The sequence below is a fragment of the Drosophila yakuba genome, chromosome 2L, assembly GCF_016746365.2.
Source record: "Drosophila yakuba strain Tai18E2 chromosome 2L, Prin_Dyak_Tai18E2_2.1, whole genome shotgun sequence".
NCBI classification, from domain to species: domain Eukaryota; kingdom Metazoa; phylum Arthropoda; class Insecta; order Diptera; family Drosophilidae; genus Drosophila; species Drosophila yakuba.
In genome coordinates, this window is record NC_052527.2 from 1350170 (window position 1) to 1371337 (window position 21168).

Sequence of the window (21168 nt, forward strand, 5' to 3'; positions counted from 1 at the left end):
TCACACACGCACACACACACATCCGCAGAGACATGTTTGACATGTGCATTGTGTACTTGAGGCAAATGTGTAATGGTTTTAATGAGTAAATTACATAATGCACTCGAAATCCTGCTCCAAGCCATGCAATTAAATTGAGATAATTGCTTTCGATTCCCAAGCAGCCTCCACAAAGCTCCACTTCGTATAGTACCTCTTCTATTCAGCGGTGCCATTTCGCTCCTAATTAACTCTTACCTGTGTTATTTGCGGTCCTTAATTTAGCGCAACTTGACAGCTCATCAATAATTGAGCTGCCAACCAACTTGCGAAATTCACTGAAAATTGTCCAACGGTAGGAAAATCCCAGAAAGAGCAAACCGACGAGGCACAAAAGAGCTTTGACTTCTGGTTACTTTTCATCAGCTCTCGTCATAAAAACAATTGATTATATAGATATTAAGCACATTTTTTAAATACTCTATACCTAAAATTAGGTAATAATTTTCCAAGTAAACTTTCACAGATTCCAGGCTCTAGTCCAATTAATACATGCTGGCTTTTTAACGCAGCCCAAAGTGATTTCAAGTAATTACCCCCAGTTAAGGGTATAAATAATGAAAACCACTTGAACAAGTCAAGTCAAGCCGAGTGGAAGACGTTGGAAATCAATATACACGAGCACAGACACAGACACAGAACCAGAAAAAGAAAATAAAAATATAAAAGAAAATGGCAAAGTTGAAATGCAAGACGAAAACGATAAAAATCAAGTTCATTTAGCAAAACCCAAAGAGGGCAGGGGAGCAAAAACAGGTGGAGACACTGGCAGATACCACCACACCTGGTTAGTTGGTCGTCGTATTTTTTTTTGGGAGCTGCTGGTTGCCTGGCATTAAAGTTAATAGAAAAAGTTGCTGTTGGCCAAGATTCAATCATGCGATATAAATAAGCAAGCACACACACACACACTGAGAGCGAAAAGTTGGCGGCCAGGTAAATAAAACAATGGTCAAAGTCAGCACCCCTTCAGTCCTGCTCTTTTTTCACTGAAGAAATTCCCTCACCGCAGTTGGGCAAACGATAAGAAGTCACAAAAACTTTTCGCTGCTCCTCCTTCATTTCCTTGACTTTCCCATTTTTTTAGTTTTGTCAGTCTCAAGTTGAAAAATTACACAATGCAAGACAGGACAGTTGGGAGAGCCAAGTTTTTTGGCCTTTCTCTATTTGGCCGGCTGATATTTGCCGGTGTTGATTGAAGTTTGCATGTTGACTATCAGCCAGGAGGAGCAACTCAGAGTAACTCAAATAAAAACTTTTGGAATGCGCCCTTAAAATTGATATTGAAAAGTGAAAGGGGGAGTAGGCAAAGAATGATACCCACGATATTTAACATTTAAAAACATCTATGAAAGTATTAAATCAGTAAAATAAAAGGAAATTCCCCCTGGCAACATCTTTAATCTTTAAGTCGAAATCAGGCTCCTTCCATCGATACATTTCCCCTGCCGCTTGCGATTAAATCCGTTGAAGCATGTGCCCGCATATTGAAATCTCATTTAATTCAATTACAAAGCGCCACAACTTAAAGCACACAAAGGTCTTGAGGGGTCAGCCACTGAACTCCAACCAGATTTTCTGCCCCCATCAGAGGTTTCACTTACGATTATTGCCTACTTTTCAGGGTGGCAGGACGAAGGAGGAAATGAAGGCGGTCCGAGCTGATGGAGAGTGTACAACACGGCTTATGCGCCACATGCAACATGTATGCCTCCATTTGCCGACTTCTCCTTATGCGGACGAACGTATCTGCCCCCCACGTATACGAGTATACTTTACATGCTCGAATTGTCATTGAAGCGTTTAGACATTTTATTAGATTGTTCCAAAGACCATCGCCAGGATATCGCCAGGATATCGCCCCTTGGCTCGAATGTCCCGAGATTTATGCACATATGCTAAGCACAGGCAATCGAGGGTTGTCCTGTGGCCAAGGGGTTGTCTGCTGTCTGACTCCTGGCCGCCTGAGTTTTCCGACTTTCCTCAGCTTTTCTTTGCTTTCCTCTTCGCCTGCCTTGGCATTTGCCCGCTTTTCCGGCTGCTTGTTCCCCCCAAATTAAAATTGATTTGATTTTTGTGTGCTCCCTCCTTGACTTCTGGGTTTTTGCTAATACGCTTAAATTGCACATGTGCAGGTCGGCTTGTCCTCTTTGGGCATCCTTGGAATTTTCGTTAATAAGCGGATCAAGGAATTCTAATTTTGAGTATTTGGATTTGTTATAAATAAATTTTAGTTGTTAATGTTATTACAGAAATATTAAGGGAAATGTTATTTATGTATGCTGATTTTATCTTCTTGATATTGGAATCATGTAATGCCAATACATATATAGTACATATGTATAAGCCCTTCCGCTGAGCTCTCAAAAGCAATCAATTAAATGTAACCCGCTCTAAGCCCTGCTTAAAAATCCAGACACATCCCCACTTCTAACCAAAAATGCAAAGAATTTGTGTAAATTTCCCCACAATATGCTGTTCCCCCCCAAAAACAAAGAACGTTAAACATCTATGCATGCAAAAATGCCAAAGATTTTTTTAATGAAGCCCGGCACACGCCTGGCACACAAATCTCTCTGGGATTTGACGAGCGAAAATTAATACGAAATCGAAAAATCATTTACCGTCGCTTATCGCAACGACGACAGGCAGTTTGAAGGGCTGCCAACGCTGCGTATGCGCAATGCGGCGCAGAGTGGAGCTGGAAAGTAGCTTATTTAAATTATCAACACGTTCGATACTCAGCTCCACGGGTCGCCATTGCCATATGTTTGGTCCATTAAGATAAGCGTCAATCGAAACGAAAGCTGAGCAGCTGGGGGAACTGGGAACTGGGTACTCATCCATGGGGTTGGTTCTGAATTTTTAGATGGAGCGAAACTGTAAATCCGGCAAATGTGTAAAATATTGTAGGGCACGTTTTAAAATTACCATCAATAATGCAGGCTAAAATCAGCCCGAACAACGAAAGCCTCGCCAGGGTGCTTTTCCACCTAGATTTCCACCGCTTTTCCAGTCCTCCATTTCCCCGGTCGATGTCAGTGACACTTGGCCCCGGTCCTTCGACTTTTGTTTAAGTCCCGGCGACAGGACTCGTTTCCCAGTTTGATGGCTTGATAGGCATCAGACCTCGGCAACCCCCGCCCTCCGCCGTCTTTTCGGCATTTTCCGGGTGGGCAGTGGGTGTAGAATACTTGATTCTTGATTTGGTTGACATTTTATTGTCTCCAGCTCGTTTCGTATTTATTGAAAATGTGTTTGCTTTGGGCTTAAAACGCTGGCGTTCAGCTTTTCCATGGAAATTCCTTCAACTAAACTTAAAGTTGGGTACTCAAAAGATATAAGACTTAAGTTTCAGACATGGAAATTGAGGAAAAGTAAATATGAAATTACTCGTTGATAGCATAGTCCATTTACTCCTGGAAAGGGTGTTTACTTTCGCCCAACATTCTCTTTTATACTTCCTCTTGTACCTTTAACATTTTGTTGTGGAAGCTGCCACCTGTGCGGAGTACTCTTTGCTGCCAAAAGCCGATTTTCAGAGTATTTCATGCTTTAATCCGCACAGTTGTAGTCAAAACTCCGCCAGGACCTCCCTGTCAACCCAGTCAACCCTTCGTCCTTTGGTCCTTTCAGGTAAATGGACTGGCCATAGAGGCAGACGCATTCCGGAGCTCGCAATTCAATAAAAATGCCAGAGTTGTGCGGCGTTTTCTATTCGCGCTGGCAAATTTGTTTGGTCCTTTGGCCAGGACTCGGATTCGGAGTCGGATTCGGACCCGGCCCCGGATTCGAGCCAACCATCGACAGGAGTGGGCCCTGCGCCCAGTCCATGGTGCCAACTTTAGCATTAATCACTTTTGCAAGCTTTCCGCTGCGCGGTCCATGAACAAAAAATAAAGAAATAGCGCAACGAAAACCAAGAAAATCCCTACGCAAAGGCATAATAAATGGTGGGCGAGACAAAGTGAGTTGGGGAGCTGGGAAATCGGAAAATCGGCAAGTTGGGGAGTGCAAAACCCCGACGAGACCCTTTAATCCGCTGTGCAAATGAGCGTAGGCAGAGTGGAAAATTTATGGTCTCTATGGTCGTCCGTCGTTGTTACCTATTTTTTGGAGCAGTTTCATTTTTTTTCGCCGGATTTTTCACTTTGGGAATTGTGCATGCGAGAGTTGGCTAAAATATAGATGTGGAATTTGATATAGAACTCTGCCAATGGCCCCTAATAGAGGCCCTTTCGACTTCGCCAGCGTTCAATCAATGAAAGTGCACACATATTTCGCGCTTTTTTTCGGTTGTTTTCGCAGTGCAGTGATAAATATTTTGAGTGCCTCGAATGAAGGGCTATTGATGAAGAGTTTGATGCACGAAATTTAAGAGCATTTTTTGGGTTAATTATTGTTGTATTTTTATGGGCTGCAGCTGCACTTTCATTTCCACTAAAATACGCACAGATATCAATCGAAAATTGCCCCTGGAAGTGGCGAGTAAAAAGTGTTTGCTTTGGATAATTTGGAAACTTTTAAACTCGAAGCGAATCAACTCGAAATTGAATATTCATTTGGTTTACACTTTCCCGCCCCCATTCACTTTATTCACTTCATTCATTCATTTACTTTGCGTCTCAGTCCTCGGGCCATTTGGCTGCTGCGATGTAAATTGTCAAATTAATGTTAAATTTGTTGTAAAATTCGGACGGCAAACTTTCGGTAATGTTTGATAATGGCCAAGTTTTGTCTTGCCAGAAGTATTATTCAATTTTTCTTCATTATTTATTGGCGTAAACTTTCGCACTGCTGCAAGGCATCTGAATGAAGCGTACTTCGATAACAAAGTGCTTCGAATTTGTGCCTTCGAATTTTAATGCCTTTACAATTTTGGGTCGGGACAAATTTAAAGCCTCGTTCCGAAATGAGTCCCATGTGAGGTGTGTGAGGTGTGGTTGCAGGAAGTGGGCCAACCAAAAACTCAGTCAGCAGTGAAATTCTACTTGTTTCCCAGCTGCAGCTCCACAATTTCTTTGCTCCATCCGCAGAAATTCAGCTATTCCGACGCAAATTGGGTTTACGTACCAAACCGAGTAAGCAGCGTTTCGCTACTGAAGAGACTGCCAAGCAAATAAAATCATCAACTTAAATTGAAAGTACTAAATAAATTAATTTCCTAGAGGTACAATTCATATATATGTGTGCTGAAACTTTAAAGTCACTGATATTCTGGGACATATGGCTGTGAAACGCACTGTCTACGTACACAGACGTATGGTAAGTGCAGTTGCACACACACATATGCTTATTTATGAACCGATTCATAAACCGCAATAAAACAGAAATAGAACTTTCTGGCATCTTGCCTCTCTTTCGCCCACTGCTGCCGTCTCTTTCGCCGACTGAAGCTGCCCCATTTTCGGCCAAGATTGGGGGAATAGCGATTTTGTGGGGGTTTTTGGAAGACAAAGTATGGCCGCATTGGGTTACGACTCCTTGCATCCTAATGTGACTCCTGCGGTTTGCATTTGAATGCAATTTGTGGCAAAAGCCGAGATAAAAACTAAGGCAATAGGCAAGGCTTATGGGCCAAATGAAATGTCTGGATAAATGTATGACAATGGAACCGAATAAGCCCTAAACTTTTGCAGTGAAGTGAAGTGGTTTCTGGGAAATTGTTCTCAGGCCATTTCGAATTGGCTGCCTTACAATAACCTGGCAACTTTGGAATCTCCGCATGATGCAGTTAAATAAAAATCACATTTAAAAGTTGCTAAAGGAACTTTCAATGCGATGGATAAACTACTTATAGTAATATGTTTTTGTGAATCCAAGGCAGTTGACTTTAAAGCTTAAATTCAAAAGCTGCCACTCCAAATTTTGATAAAGTTAACTGCTCATAATTCTGGGAATTATGCCTTTCCCGTTCCAGTGAACCGCATAACTCGCGTTTATGTGTTTATTAACGAACCGCAGCCGAAAGTTGCCAGCCAGATCCAATAAAAATATTAATGACGTCTAATAAAAAGACTGCGTATTCCTGGGTATTTCTGGGTGTTCGCAGTCAGCAGGCAACCAAACGATTAACCCAGAAGGGTCCTAGCAACTGAAAGGCACCCGAAAGGAGCCTAAAGCCAGAGAAATATGCAGCCAAATAACAAGAAAATACTCGCTGTTAACGATAACAAATCGCCGACGGTTAACAAGCGGCATTAATTCCCATTCGCCGGGGCATTTATTGGCTAATTAAACTGGGGGCATGGGAAACTGGCTGGCTGTCCTGTCCTCTCCTGTCCTGCGAACCACGCCCCTGGCTATCAAGTCAAGGAATTACGGAATTACGAGGGCAATTAATAATTTTTGACAATTTACACAACATTGCGCAACAGACGAGATAAGAAGTGAAGGTGCCTCGGGCCTGAAGAAACCCTTTGGTAATTTGTCCATTTCGCTAATAATTTCATCAACAGCACATTTTCCATCTCCTTGGTCTTTGTCCTTAAATTCATATTTATTTTTAAATGCGCAAAAACGAGGAGAGCACTTTTCGCTTTTTCCTCTGCGGCTGACAACTTCGAGTGCGGTTGTCCTTTTTATGATTTTCCATGATTTTCCCTTGCGCCCAAAAAACAAACCAGCAGCTCCGCCCACTGGCCATTCCATCAGTTTGTTTATTCGCTTAACTTGCGTTAAAATAAATCAATTATTTTAATTCACGATGACAACTCGCGTCATTTTCAGGCCAACTTTTTGTCCTGTCCGCTGTTCCCTTGACATGGGATAAGGATGCTGAAAGGATGGCAGTGCGTGGAATGGGTTGGGAATGTCATGCATAAAATGTCAATAACAGATATGAATACGAATGACTGGGGGCGATGAGAAGCTTCATGGTTGTGCACATTTTTTAGAGAGTTTTCCATTTTTGTACAATATTTTAAATCAATTTGTCTAACCAGTTAATCTACCTAACTAAAACTAAATCTGTATATCCATAAACTAATGGAAGTTACTTAAGCCTTTAATAGCTTTTCCGTAGAACTTAGAGTACTCAAAAAGTTTGGACAGCACTTAAAAATGCGCCTGCCACGCCCCTTTTGGGAACCAGCCCCGAAATGTGCACACAGATAGATGCATGAAATGCCATTTGGAAATTTCAGTGTTGTATCCTTTGGCAAACACGCCGCGTTGAAGGGAGACGGGGCACTGAAAGCGCCAGGATATGTATATCCATTTCGCTTTTTGGAGGATTCTTCGCGTGCCATGTTAAGAGCTGCAACAACAATGGCTACAGCCATTGTGTATTACATGCGTGTGAACCAAAACTCAGACAAGAGGATTTCCCATTTTCCATTCCCCATTTCCACTTGCCCCTCTCCTGCCAGCAAACATTTCCATTCACAATCAAACACATTCACAATCGCAGAATGGAATTGTTCATTTTCCAACTTTGGCATTGGATAAGCACTTTTTGTGTTTATTTATTTAAGTGTTATTTCGTTTTACTTTCTGTTCTCGTGGGCGTGTATGCGTGTGTGTTCCTGCGAAAATTGAGTTATAAACAAGTTTTTTGAAAATTGTTTAAATGGAAAGAACAGATTGAATTTCCTCCTGTCGAGGGGCGTGGGCCACTTGAGCTTATGTCAAGTGGAAAATCGTTTTGTTGTAAGTGTCTGCGCTGTGTGGGTGCACTATGAATATGTTTTTGATCATCTTGATTTATTTATGTATGCAAATCCCCCAGCGCTCCAAAGGGTTTTCCCCAACGCCAAAGCGACCCACTTTAAAGTCGCCCAATTCCTCCACGAGAAGTGCTCCTTTGATTGGCTGCTTCTTGGGTTAATCTATTCAAGTTTCCAGTTGAATTGTGACCCGCTTGAGTTTCCCTTATTGGTTTCATTATTCCGATAGCTCTAGATGAAATAATATAAATATTCTAATATTAGGAATGTTTTCTTACTGAGACTAAACTTACTTAAGCTACACAAATTTGTTACAAAAGATTTTTGTAAAATTCTTAAATCTGCAGTTCGCTTTTAGAGAAGTAAGTAATTCAGCTTAAGTGAAACTGTGAGCATTTCAAAGCCATAGAAATGGAACCCAAAACTGAATGCAACCCCCTGTAGATATTTGCGCTCCTCTGTTTGCAACTCTTTGAAAGCATTTCGCAGACAGAAGCCCTTGCACTGATAAGCTGGAAAATTAAACGAGCTGATATCTTAGCCCAACTCCCTGCAAATTGGCATTGTTCTGGCTGCAAGTTCAGCACTTGGTTGCCACAATTTATGCATTTTCCATGGCATTAGCGTTGAAAGGCGTCGCAAATGAAATGCCATTCAAAAGCTTTTGCCTCTGTTTCTGCTTCTGCTGCCTTCTCAGTTGGTTCGGCTGCTGTTGTCTGGTTAGTTGGTTACCTGGTTAGCCTGGTTAGCGAACTGCCACCCACAATATCAGCCCACCACCCACTTAGCCACCCACAAGAGGTCACGCAAATTAGTGCAGCAACTGGAGCTCGCAGTTTCGCAGCTCCGGAAAAGTTTCCTGGGCGGGATAACTGCCAACTCTGGACGCAGACTCCATCGCAGCAGGCGGGGAAAACTTGTAAAAGTAACTAGATAACGCAGAAACCAACAAACTAAGTAGTATTCGCAGGGAAAACCCCAAGGGATATTGGGGCTATTGACCTCACTCAAGGTTCGATTCTTAGCCTGATTGCTCGTTGAACTCGCGTGATTAGCACATTTTCAATAGCGTAAAATATTTGGTAATTTTTAATTGACATATAAGCATTTAAACAGCTGCGCAGGTTAATTGATATTTATATTTGAATACAATTGAATAATAAAGATATAATGGCAAAATAATTGCCAAATAATACAAGCAATTACAAGATTCGGAGGAGGGGAATACTTACTAATTAAGCAGTTAATTATTCTATACTCATCAACTTATAATTTGAGCTATGCTAATGCCAAGTTTAATTTAGTCAGTTATTAAATACATCGTTTACCTGACTTATTAAATACATTGAAAAAATCGTTATTAAAACCCCAATTATGCCCATCATAAAAGCAAAAATAAAGCCCAGCTTCTTTTCCCAACTAATTGCCTGAATATTAATAACTTTTTCGTCGCAATCTCTGCGACATGTCAGTTCCATCAGTGGAGTTCCCCGTGCCGTACGTTGAAATAATTAATAAGCTAATTAATCTATAATAATGTCAAATAATGAGCCAATATTTGAGCAAATATTGGTCCAGGAAAAGCGCCGGCGACGATGGAAATTGCGACGACGACGGGAAAGCGAGGGAAAATTTCGTGTTCGGGGCACTCGGTGTGTGTGAGCTCATTGAAATGCCATCATTATCGTGCTCATCATCGTTTACATGGCAAGTGCCTCATGGTTGCATGCCGCAAACGCTGCCGCTTCATTATCCTTATTACTCCTTTCGCTACAGTTGCCCAATCTGCACATGTGTATGTGCACCGCGAGAAAAACATGACAGCTAATCCGTGGATAGTGCCAGCTTTTTTAACAATTTCATATAATTAGAATGTTATGTACTGAATGTATTTTTGTTAATTTGCAATAAACACATATCATGTGGGACTCGTGGGAAAAAGTGTGTGTTTGGTTGTGATTTAAGCCTTTGGAAATGTTTGTCTTAAACGATTACTTACAGGTTTTAATTTTGTACAATTTTATCAGCTTTACCATCATGTTCTCAGAGATTTCTTGCCGTGCAGCTAACCAACTCTGCGCTGGCGGGTTATTGTTTCCATTTTGATTTATGTCTGGCATCCTTGGGCTCCTCTTGGCCTCGTCTACTATTTTAACGTTGTTAACCAAATTGCATAAATTAAGTGCGTTCGTCTGCTTGAGTGGCTCTGGTTCAGGCTCTAGTCCTCCGCTCCTGTGGCTCCTCCGCAGCCTGGTCTCCAATCTCTGGAGCCATCTACTATTTCTGGCTCGAAGGCTCCCACATCCGTCGTCCTTCGTCCTGAGTCCTGCATTTGTGTTGCTAATGTGCGCACATTAGACGCACATGTTGCCAACTGAATTGTGTTTGCTTTTTCCTTTCCCGGCATTTTTTCAGTTTTTCCTTTTTTTCTGCTCAGCATGGGGAAATCATGTAAAGCAGCTGGAATATTTTATAATTGGCATGTAAATGCATCAGCTTATGTAATCCTTTGGCAGCCATAATGAAATATTTTATAATTTTCCAGCTTTGCCTTGGATTTCGCAGAATGAAGTCATGCGTGCAAGGCTAAAAGTCATTAGATTAAGTTTGAACTAATTGTTTTAACATGAATGAACTCATTAAGTTGTGTATTTTAATCAGGGAAATGAGCAGATTTCTGCACAAGTGCTATATTTAAATATAGAGAAATACATTAACGTTCAAAATACTAAATTTATGCAGTCCAAAGAATTTTGTACACTGCGTGACTGTAATTTCTGCTAGTTATCGAAATGAATGAATATCAATTGCACTGCACCAATTTGAGTTCAGCCAATCAACAGAAATATATGGTAAATATTTGTCTAGCCGTTGTTCAAACGTTTTAGAGCTCCATAGAAAATTGCCATAATTACCCATTACTCAATTATTGTAATAATATTTGCTATTGACATATCGACTATATAAGTGCGGTGTAGACCGAACTTTTCAGGTTTGTAGCTCTACAATGAAATTGCTCGCTTTGCATTTGTTATTCCTGTGCTTTGTGGGCCTGGCTTGCAGTCAGGATAATGACGAGAATGTCAGAAGGATAATGAAAGAAATGGCGGTGATACCCGAAATTTTGGACGAGCCTCCGAGGGAGTTGCTTAGGGTAAGTTCAAAGTGTTTCATCTCAGCAAGTTGAACACTTCCATTTCCTCACTAGATCAAGTACGACAACACCTTCGATATAGAGGAGGGCAAGACCTATACTCCCACGGAGCTCAAGTTCCAGCCGAGACTCGACTGGAATGCGGATCCCGAGTCCTTCTACACCGTGCTCATGATTTGTCCCGATGCTCCGAACCGAGAGAATCCCATGTACCGCTCCTGGCTGCATTGGCTGGTGGTCAATGTTCCCGGACTGGACATAATGAAGGGCCAACCGATATCGGAGTACTTCGGTCCCCTACCGACCAAGGATAGTGGCATTCAGCGATATCTTATTCTGGTGTATCAGCAGTCCGACAAACTGGACTTCGACGAGAAGAAAATGGAGCTGAGCAATGCCGACGGTCATAGCAACTTTGACGTGATGAAGTTCACCCAGAAGTATGAGATGGGCCCTCCAGTGGCCGGTAATATTTTTCAGTCCAGGTGGGATGAGTATGTGCCCGAGTTGATGAAGACACTCTATGGTGTCAGTGAGTAATGAATTAAAAGGATTGTGGAAACGGTTGCGCAGACTTCCAGCGGTAGATTGGTTCCTTGGTTGAGTTTTAAGTTAAATCTTATCTAGTGTGTAATAAAGATACTTAGCTAGTTACGAGCATTCCATAATACGCTTGCTTATCATTATTGCTTACTTTGTTCAAGCGCCTTTCCTACAGGACTTCCTCAATAAGCCGTCAAGAGCTCGGCTCATTGCAAAACTGGGCCACTTGAGGGATCAGCCAAGTGCAATGATATACTCTGCCTGATTTCCCCTTAAACGCTTTGATTGACTGGCTACATTTTCGAAATCCCCAAGCTCTGAAACAACAAGAAACCAGTAATCTCAAGCAGCTTTGCACTCGGCACAAACTTACTTCAACTTTGCAATCATGATAGGACGTAATGTTAGATTTCCATTTATATAAACTCGGGCAAGTGTGAAAGGTGCAACTTTCACGGCGCGCTTTGGAAAAAGGAAAATGCCCAAGGGTGGGGAGTTCTGGTTTCCACTTCCACTTCCGCCTCCAGTTCCAGTTTCCACTCAAATAGTAACTAAACGCAGTCGAGCACAAAGCGCTTTTTGTGGGCAATGGCAAATAACCTTAAGGTTAAGATTACAAGGTAATTTGATTCAATTCGAGTGATAGGCGTGCCAAGGCAACAACAAACGGCCCAAGATGGAAGCGGAGATGAAGATGGTTTTCCACGGTGGGTTGCTGAGGGTGGGGAGCGGGGGAAAATACCCGGTGTCGGGCCAATTTCCCCAGTTTCAGTCGGATAGATGACAGTGTCAAGATAGGAATTGTTGCAGCTTTGCCTTTGCACCCCTCCAGCCAAAAACTCGTGCCCTCCATCGCTTTTTTTTCTTGCCTTCAATGAATTTCCTTTTCCTTTTTGCTTTCCGGCTTTCCTTTTGTTGGTATTTCTGTTTATCAGTTTGTGTATAAATTTGCCTTTATTCTGACATATTTAGTGGCGGTTCCAAGACAATTGTCTCGCCGATAAAAAGCTCACAGATCTGGCTGCGATTTGCTTGTTACTCCATTAAAACGCCATTTATAGAGGCAAAAAGGCCGCAACATCAGCCTCAAATAATTGGATTTAGTGCGAAATGTAGTGCATTATTGTCATATAAATAACCTTTTTAGGACACACACAAATGGAACTACTTTGTAGAAACAGCAGAAATCCTAAAACTTTACTCTAAAAACTGTGTATGCAACATTTTCTTTAGCTCACTTATATATAAACTTATTTACACTCCTGTTGACACAATTATTTTTGAGAAAATCCAGCGTCATCGTCGATGATAAACCTATGATAAATCGCCCATTCCCAAGCCTCATCTCTCCGAGCTTAGCTCTAATTTCACGCTCGCCCGATCTCACTATTATATGAGAAACTCTTCCTTCCTCCAAGTTGCCAAAGGGGCGTATGAGTAATCTGGTATGGCCATGTCCCGAATCCCGTGGTCCCTCCTCTTGCGGCTCCTCATCATGGTGCATTTTTTGCGGAAGAACTTTTCTTCTTATTATTTATCCCATGTGACAAATTTGGTGCACAAGATTTCGCTCCGCATAATAAATTATGCGTTGCAGTTGGGAGGGCGAAAAAAAAAAACTGAAATTAAATTATAGGGGAAGAAAATGCGAGAGAGTTGAAAGTTTTTCATCGTTCGACGCGATTTAAAAGTTTTCCGTGCACGTTTTAATTTAATAATCGCTGTCTGGAGTCGTTAAGTTGGGGCAAAGTTTTCTGGCCAGTTTACCGGATTTGACATTACACTTAATCGCTTAAAAACGCTCTTAATTGGAGCGTTGTTTGCGTGAATAAATCATGTAATAAATAAACAAGCCGGCACACTTGTTGGCCATGCATTATTTATGGCCCGAATCAATAACTGTGACACTTTGGCCACCATTTCCCATCCATGCCAATGACTGATGCAGATGAGCAGGTCCTCGATCCTGCACATCCTGCGGATTGTGCAGGACGCTGGGGCTTGGTCCTGCCAAATGTCCGAGCCTGCAACCGGCAGCCTGGCTCCTGTCACACAGTTAAAATGTGATAAATTCCATTAAGTGACAGGGAAACGCACACGAAATGCAAACGTAGACTGCATCTGGGCTTAGAGATGGCCAAATCAGTCGGCATTAGGCCGTAAATTATGGCAATGCAGCCAGGAGTTTAATTGAAAATGAATTAATAAGGGTTTTGTTATAGTTTATATCAGATTTATATCAGAAATACTCATACTCTAAAGTCGCTTCTTTAACAATTGATACGTGTATTTATAAGTTAGTATTTATTATGTTGATTTAATTTTGCCAGCAATAAAGTATATAAATTTAGAAAAAAAAACTTTGCATTCGCATCTCTGGTTGTAGTAGCCTCACATAGAAATGTTTTGAATGGACAGGCAAGAAATCCATTTTGTGTGGCGCCAAATCAAAATGTGGCAGCCAGGAACACCAGCACACACACACAAGCACACACTCTCACACGCTTACCCACACCATCGCAACTATGGCCGGCAAGCATCAAGTTGAAAGTTGCATGTTGCACATTGAAAGCCAAAACTGACACCAGCAGACATTTAGTACGCATCGCATATTGAAAATGTAATTTGATTTCTGCCTTTTGCCACCGACTGTCCAACTTTCCATCTAACTATCTCCCTCTGCTGTACATCTCTCTCTCTCTCTCTCTCATTCTCTCTCTCTCTGTATATGCCTGTCTAAATTTATATTCCCCCGATTGAGTGGTATTTCCATAGCAGCTGCATGCCCCAGAGGTCCTTGCCCCGAGTCCTGACAGTTGCGTATTTCGCAACCGAATAAGCCCCATTGCAGCCCAAGGACTAAAAACTGGGTCAAGCCGAAAACAAAAGGGGTGAGCTATTAAAGGGGACTGCAATTTATTTAGACAACAAAATACGCAAGTGGTTGCTGACATATAAAAAATTAATGTTTAATGGAAGGAACGCCTTTAAATAGTGACTACAAAATGCATTTACAACTGCACAACCACCGCGCAAATAATTTCAGTAAAATGTTCTTTTCGAGTGGAAATGATTAAAAAGGACATCATTTGGCAGCTCTTTGGCACGGCTTGTATTAAAACAATACCCGGGAAAAGGGGCTTATCTGACTGCAGCACACCTGAGGAAGTTCCTGCCCCACCTGACCCACCCACTGCACTTGTGTGCTGACAAAGCCTCCTGGGGCACTTAAATCATTATTTAATTTGAATTTAAAATGCAGCAAGGAATTTTCCACGGCTGTCGCTGTTTGTCGTCTGAAACAAAGCGCGGACAAATAAATAAAATAAAATGGCAAGCTCATTACAAGCCCACTGCTGGACTGCCATGGCGATAATGATGATGACGATGACGATGATGTGGCAACAAGTCGGAGTCGGGCATCACTTCCAACAATGCCCCGTGCACACGCACTCGCGCACAGTGGGGGCGAAAAAAAGTGGCCAACAAAGGCACAATGGGACACACAGAGTCCACGCCCACCGGCCATCGCCCACCGCCCACCGCTGGGTTCTCCCACTTGGCCGCCTGCATTGTTGGTTTTCACTCGCGGAAAGGGGAGGAAAAGCGGGGTGCAGGAAAAGCGCGGAACAGGAAAGCGCCGCCAGCGGCATCTGGGGCATTGATGCCAGGTGACAGACGGCAAAATGGTGGCGCCTCCTTCTGTGAGGCACTGTGTGTGTGTACAATATTCAGCCTGCATATGCCGCCGTTTTCCAGCTAATTGCCGGCTATTTACATTTTAAATCGCAAGAAACTTTAAAACCAACTTGGCCACAAATGCAACTTAGTTTTGCCGTCTGAAGAAACGTTGTAATTTCAGTCCCAGCGGATGAATAGTTAACATGGTTTAAACAACATGGTTTTACAACAGCAGGTGTACTCGAAGTTATTAATTGTATGCGAAATTGAAACATACATGTAAGAAAAATCCCAAGCATTTGCAGCATTTTGTCAAGTCCTTATAGTTTTTTTTCTTGGTAATTTCTTCAGCTTTCTACTCTTCAACGGCGAATCAATCAAATAAATAAAGAAGAAAAACAGCCAGCAAACATAATTTCCGCACAAATTGAGTATCGAAGATTGCGAGCTCATGAATACGAAATGTGGTTTCGTCATATTCGAGATTCGGCACTTGAAATATGTCAATCCTTTGTCGTTTCTGTGGCTCACCTCACTGAAAGTGACAAGTGGAGCAGGGAACAGCAAATATTTTGCCTCTAGTTCACCTGCTTCGATATTCAGGGAGTATACATAAAAAAAATCACCTGACTTTCTTACAGGGTACTAGAAAGTACCACGGGTATACTGGTACACTAAAGTATCTTAATAAACGGTTGCTCTGATCAGGTATTCACTTCAAATAAGGGGAGTTGTCATATCAATCCGTCGACATATCCATAATATGGATTCCATATATACAAACATTCGTCACGATAAAGTACAAACTTGTTAGTTTTAAGAGCTGGAGCTCACCTAAGATATGGAAATGTCATCTCCTGCAGCGGATGACACATCTTCCACCATCGGGAAATCCAACAACACTGCGGTCAGGAGAATCCAGAGGGAGCTGGACGAGATGGAGAGGAATCCGCCGCCTAACTGCAGTGCCGGTCCCACGGGGGACAATCTGTACGAGTGGACCTCGACGATCATGGGACCAGCGGACTCCGTCTACGAGGGTGGCATATTCGAGCTGGACATATTATTTCCGCAGGAGTATCCTTTTGTGCCGCCGAAAGTCCTGTTCCGCACGCCCATCTATCACTGCAACATCCACCGCCACGGCCTCATCTGTCTGGACATCCTGAAGGAGAACTGGTCGCCGGCACTGACCATCTCGACGATACTGCTATCCATTTGCTCCCTACTCACCGACTGCAATCCCTACGATCCGCTGGTTAACAAGATTGCCGTAGAATATAGAACAAACCGAGAGCAACATGACAAGATAGCGCGACTCTGGACCAAACGGTACTAACTTCGGTACTTCTTTTCAGACTATGAAATAATTCTTAATTTATTTAGATATGCAACTCCCAGCAACTCTTAATGACCCCAAAAGCCAAATTAGGCGTAGGTCCAGCTTTCAATCGACGATTCCCAGATGCTTTTGTTTTTTCATTACGTTGTTATATGAAGTATAAATCTATTAATCATAATCACCCGGTATCTCTTTGTCGAGACTCTCAAAACGGCCTTCGCGGTTCGAACTTCGAACTTACTTTTCATTGACGACTTCTGGAAATTGCTCATGCCGCAATTGGGGAGCGGCCAGGTGGACCACGCCCACACACCTACGCCCTCCGTTGTGGTAATACTTTCGAGTGGTCGACCGATGGCGTTGCCAACGAACTTCCGCCGGGCCAAAACAAAAATTGGCCAAAACGTTGGGGAATGGAAATGTTTTTTTGACATCTACTTCGTGCTTTTCATGCGAAAGTATACACTTTGCGAAACAAAGGGGCAAGGTGGCAAAGTAGGTGCTCCACTCTGTTGCTTATCGATTTGAGAAATACATGAGGGGATGTTGTGGGGAGGGGGGGGGGGGGGAAACATGAAATTAGCACAGGCCACGTCGCTGCCAGAAACTGTCAAGTGTTGCTTACTTTTTCGGGCAATTTGAGGGCCAAACGGCGGGGATTCCCCGGAAAATCAGAAAAACAGCACCAAAGTGGAGCACATTTGCATGGAACCGGAGTTGGAGGAGGACAAACATTAGCGGAAGTCAGTCGCAGTTCGAAGCTCCAACGAAACCATATTTATTTTTGGCGATGAGTAACCCTTTTTGGCAACCAACCCCCTTTTGGGCGGTGGGATGTCAAATATGCTGCCAAAGTTATTGATGGCACCCGCACCAAAACAAATTTGCTTAAATCTGTTTAATGTTTTCCCATTTTTTGTGCCGCCCTTAACCGGCTTCACCGCTTTTGATTTTCTCTTATTTTTTTTTAATATTTATAAATATGCGTTCTCTTCAAACAATTTGTTAAAATGTTGGTACTGCCTTCAGCTGTGTTTCTGATTGGCCGCATAGATCATTGTGATGAGGGTGCTGCCAACAGCTTGGCTCAGATAATTCCGGCAATTGGTTAGAACAGCGAACAAGCTATTCGAAAACGGGTCTAAGGATACATAATTTTGAGCCATTCGCTGGTGCCAGTCAACTCTTTGTACTCTAAGTCACAAGCCCCATGAATCCTCATTACACTTTCGTCCGGATTCTTCACTCATCATTTTCGAATTCTCTTTCATTAAGTATTCCCGAAACCCGAAGAGCCATGTCAAAGTCGGAGAGTCGAATATTAAATACCCACTACATAAATTAGGAATAATTGAAGGTCGAATATAATGTTTAAAATTTAAAAATGTTTTCTAACAGGTTGATTTTAGTTTATGTGTAGCTATTTGACTTACCCGGTCTGGAATGGAACTATGCTACCCTTGCTACCCTGTAAGCGGCGGCTGCAAAAATCCCCAACACACATTTGCAGCGTAATCAACAAAAGCACTAATTGCATAGAAGACACGCGCTGACATTGATGTCTGATGCGCGCGAGTGCGAAAGGGAGCGGCGACTGTATATAGCGACGTCTCTGTCACGCCGCCTGCAATTTCATTTCGTTTGCGCTCCATGTGCAGCGGCGGTATTAACGTTACAGTTGCCATTTACCTCTGCCAACGAGGGCGCTGATGACGCTAAGCTGTCTGCATGCGTAGACACGACCACCCCCAATTCCACCCATTTTCCACCCACTTTCCCAACCATTTTCCACCCACCCCTCCCGGCCGTCACACAACTTCATTAAGGCAGAGTAAACACACGCATGCAGTTTTCGTGCTGAAGCCGGGAGCAAAGTGTTTGATGTTGTTGCCTCTCCTCGGGCAGTTTAAAGTTACATTTTAGGATCTGCTAGCTGTGGAAAGGGGGCGGCTGATGCGTGTGTGTGGGTGTGGCACCCAGACATTCCCGAATACTCGGCGTATTTGCTCAGGTGAGTACTTCTGGTCTGGGAGCGATAGGAAGGACGAAGGACGACAGCTTTAAGCCCAACAAGTCGAAAATTAAATTGTGCGAAAGGGTTGCTGCTTAATACATTGATACATTCAGCTGTCTTAAATTGCAGTGTTTATTAAATTAAGTGCAGACGAAAGTACTGTAAAATCACAAATCAATTGAATTCGTTACGATGCATTTTGCAGTTAAGTGTAATCGACGACAATTTCTCGCAGCATCCTTTTAAGCGTATGCAAATTAACACGATCTGAATAATTAAGTATAATTTGATGCCGAGACAGACTTTCCACGCATTTTCCCCCCCGCCCCCGAACTTCACCTTATTTAGGCCGGGCCCAAAGTCCATTAACAAAGCATAACGATGTGTCATGTGGCAAACACACACACACATTACCGCAAATATCGCACTTGGTTTTCCGACTTTCTCCGCCTGCTTTCTCCGTGCCTCTTTGTTGTTATTCATTCATATTTACGAGGCTGCGTGTGCCAGTATGAGTGCGAGTGTGACTGTGAGTGTGAGTGCCTCCTTGAAAAGCCTAACGAACTGCCAAATTACGCTGAAATAGCATTAAAAATTTACATTTTTCCCAGCCTGCTCGCTTATTTTCCGTTTTGTGGACCGTCAAAAGCGAAAACGCCAACAAGTCCTTAATGACATTAAAAAGAAAGCGAATTTTCCCGGCTGTCTGTGGGTGCGTGTAGGGAAAATATTATTCTCCTGCTGGTCTGGAGCAATTTAAGCTGTCTTACGATCTATTGAAAAGCAACTAAGCGGCTAAAAGCAAAGCCTGAATAGCTGAAGGACGTTGACAGATTTTCCTGTTTGTTTCTTCTCTAGTAACCCAAATAACGTCAAATATGTGGCAATCGTGTTTGAACACCACAAACGACCTACAGATCTACAGATGTAGTGAAGAAATGCTAAAAATGCTAAAAATGCCACAGAATACTAACAAACAAAAAAAGCGGCGGAGGAACAAAAGTTGCAGCAACTTGGGATGGGAAAGTTTTAATCTGCCGCATGCAAAACTTTAATCGAAAAGCTGCCAGCGCCGAGGAACTAAGTCAAACTTTTCAAATTGAAATATCAACATAAAAAGGCAAAAATGCAAAGAGGAAAAAAGACAGAAAGGCAAAGCAGTGAAGCTTTTCCAGATAGGAAAAATTCGATTCGTATGTTTTGTCGTCACATGCCAATTGCGTGTTTGAAGTGCATGCAGAAATTTAAGCCGAAAACTTTGATCGCCTTTCAGTGCGACAGAGACAAATGTGAAAGTTTTCCCGATGCTCTCGCAGCAGCAGGAAAAGTAGAAAAAGCTGGAAAAGCAGTTTGCAAAGTATGCAAAGGGCATGCAAACAATGGCCTGTGATGGCATTTTCCTCCTGTTTCGTGGGCGTTGCATTTTCGCCACTTGAACTTGTTAACTTGGCTCTGGCACAGTAATGAGAACAATAAATATCCCTGATAGAAGGCACACATATTTATTCTGCCCACTGAAGTGCAATTTTTATTCTGGGAAAAACCAAACCAATGTTTGTATTTGCATTGCATATAGAAAATGATATTTTCAGATATTCCGTTAAGGAATAAATATATTTAAATCTTTTAGCAAACATCAGCGGAGGTGATTTTATAGATTTAGTAACTAAGATGTGCGTCCTAGAAAAACTAGATGCTCAAACTGCAACAGGCATTTTGCGATAAAAGTCAAGGCATTTTACAGCCCTTTTTAATTAACCAAATGTGTTTGCACGAAGCAGAATTACACTTGTGCACAAAAATACGAAGCGGCATAAGTAAATACGGCAGGCAAAATTAATTTGCCCAATGCAAATATGCAGAATGTGGAAATGGTTCCCCTCTTTGCTTACTTTCTGCATGTGCGTTGTCATAAATTTTGGCGACTGAAAGTCGAGGGAAAAACCCCGAAAAGCAGAAGGCAAATAGCCGAACAATTTTCGCTGACGTTTTCGAGCCGAGAAAAGCGACTTTGAGCGCCGTGCAAACTCACCCACTATTGAAGTGCAAGTGAGTTAACCGAAAACGAGCCAAGCTCCAGTTTGTGTTGGCTGCTTCCAAGATATTGCACCTGCCTTTCCCCCAGCTACCATATGTCCTGCTAATATGCCTGGATTTCGGTCCTTGTCGGCTTGTTGCCAACTGTATAGCTACATGACTCTGCCAACTACTGCTGACTGCAGTCGGTTACCCGGCGGGCGACATTGCAAACAAGGAGCTCATTTTCGAGCACTGCCGGCAACCCAGCAAACATTTCCAGTCAAAAAAGGATGCACAGAAGCATGGCTAGAAAACATACATATACGTATTACGAACTGCAGTGTATATGGTCGTCTCTTAGATTCAAATTATTCCCCGCCAACTTTGTTAGCTGGGTTGCCAGCTGCATGGAGCGCAGGACAAGACCGTGCTCATTATGCATAAACTCTCGCTGCGAAACTGCACTGAATTATGGCAAAGTTAATGGCATTATAATGCTGACATCTGCCCGAACCAACAGCAGAGCACACTGCCATCCCAAGAAACAGCCAGTTGGCCAAGGGCAAGAGTGCCTTGATTCCGATGCCACTCCGAATGCCTTTAAAGAGCAGGGATGGCTGCTGCTCGGATGACTTGTTGCCCCAACAGGCGGAAGCCCAGGGAGGAGTGGGCAAATGACCCTCGTTTGTTGTCCGCTGTCGCAAACAAG

General features: G+C 42.7%; 2 protein-coding genes across 2 annotated transcripts; both read left to right on the forward strand.

Annotated features, from left to right (window-relative positions):
- Positions 1 to 10709: 10709 nt before the first annotated feature.
- LOC6526412 (putative odorant-binding protein A5) lies at positions 10710 to 11528 on the forward strand. The gene is made up of 2 exons (XM_002087495.4): positions 10710 to 10860; positions 10915 to 11528. The coding sequence occupies exons 1-2, from the start codon at positions 10714 to 10716 to the stop codon at positions 11398 to 11400; spliced, it is 633 nt and encodes a 210-aa protein (XP_002087531.1). The 5' UTR covers positions 10710 to 10713; the 3' UTR covers positions 11401 to 11528.
- A 4265-nt stretch (positions 11529 to 15793) lies between these two features.
- LOC6526413 (ubiquitin-conjugating enzyme E2-24 kDa) lies at positions 15794 to 16604 on the forward strand. The gene is made up of 2 exons (XM_002087496.4): positions 15794 to 16416; positions 16471 to 16604. Exons 1-2 carry the CDS (start codon positions 15926 to 15928, stop codon positions 16493 to 16495), a joined length of 516 nt encoding a protein of 171 aa, XP_002087532.2. The 5' UTR covers positions 15794 to 15925; the 3' UTR covers positions 16496 to 16604.
- Positions 16605 to 21168: the final 4564 nt, after the last annotated feature.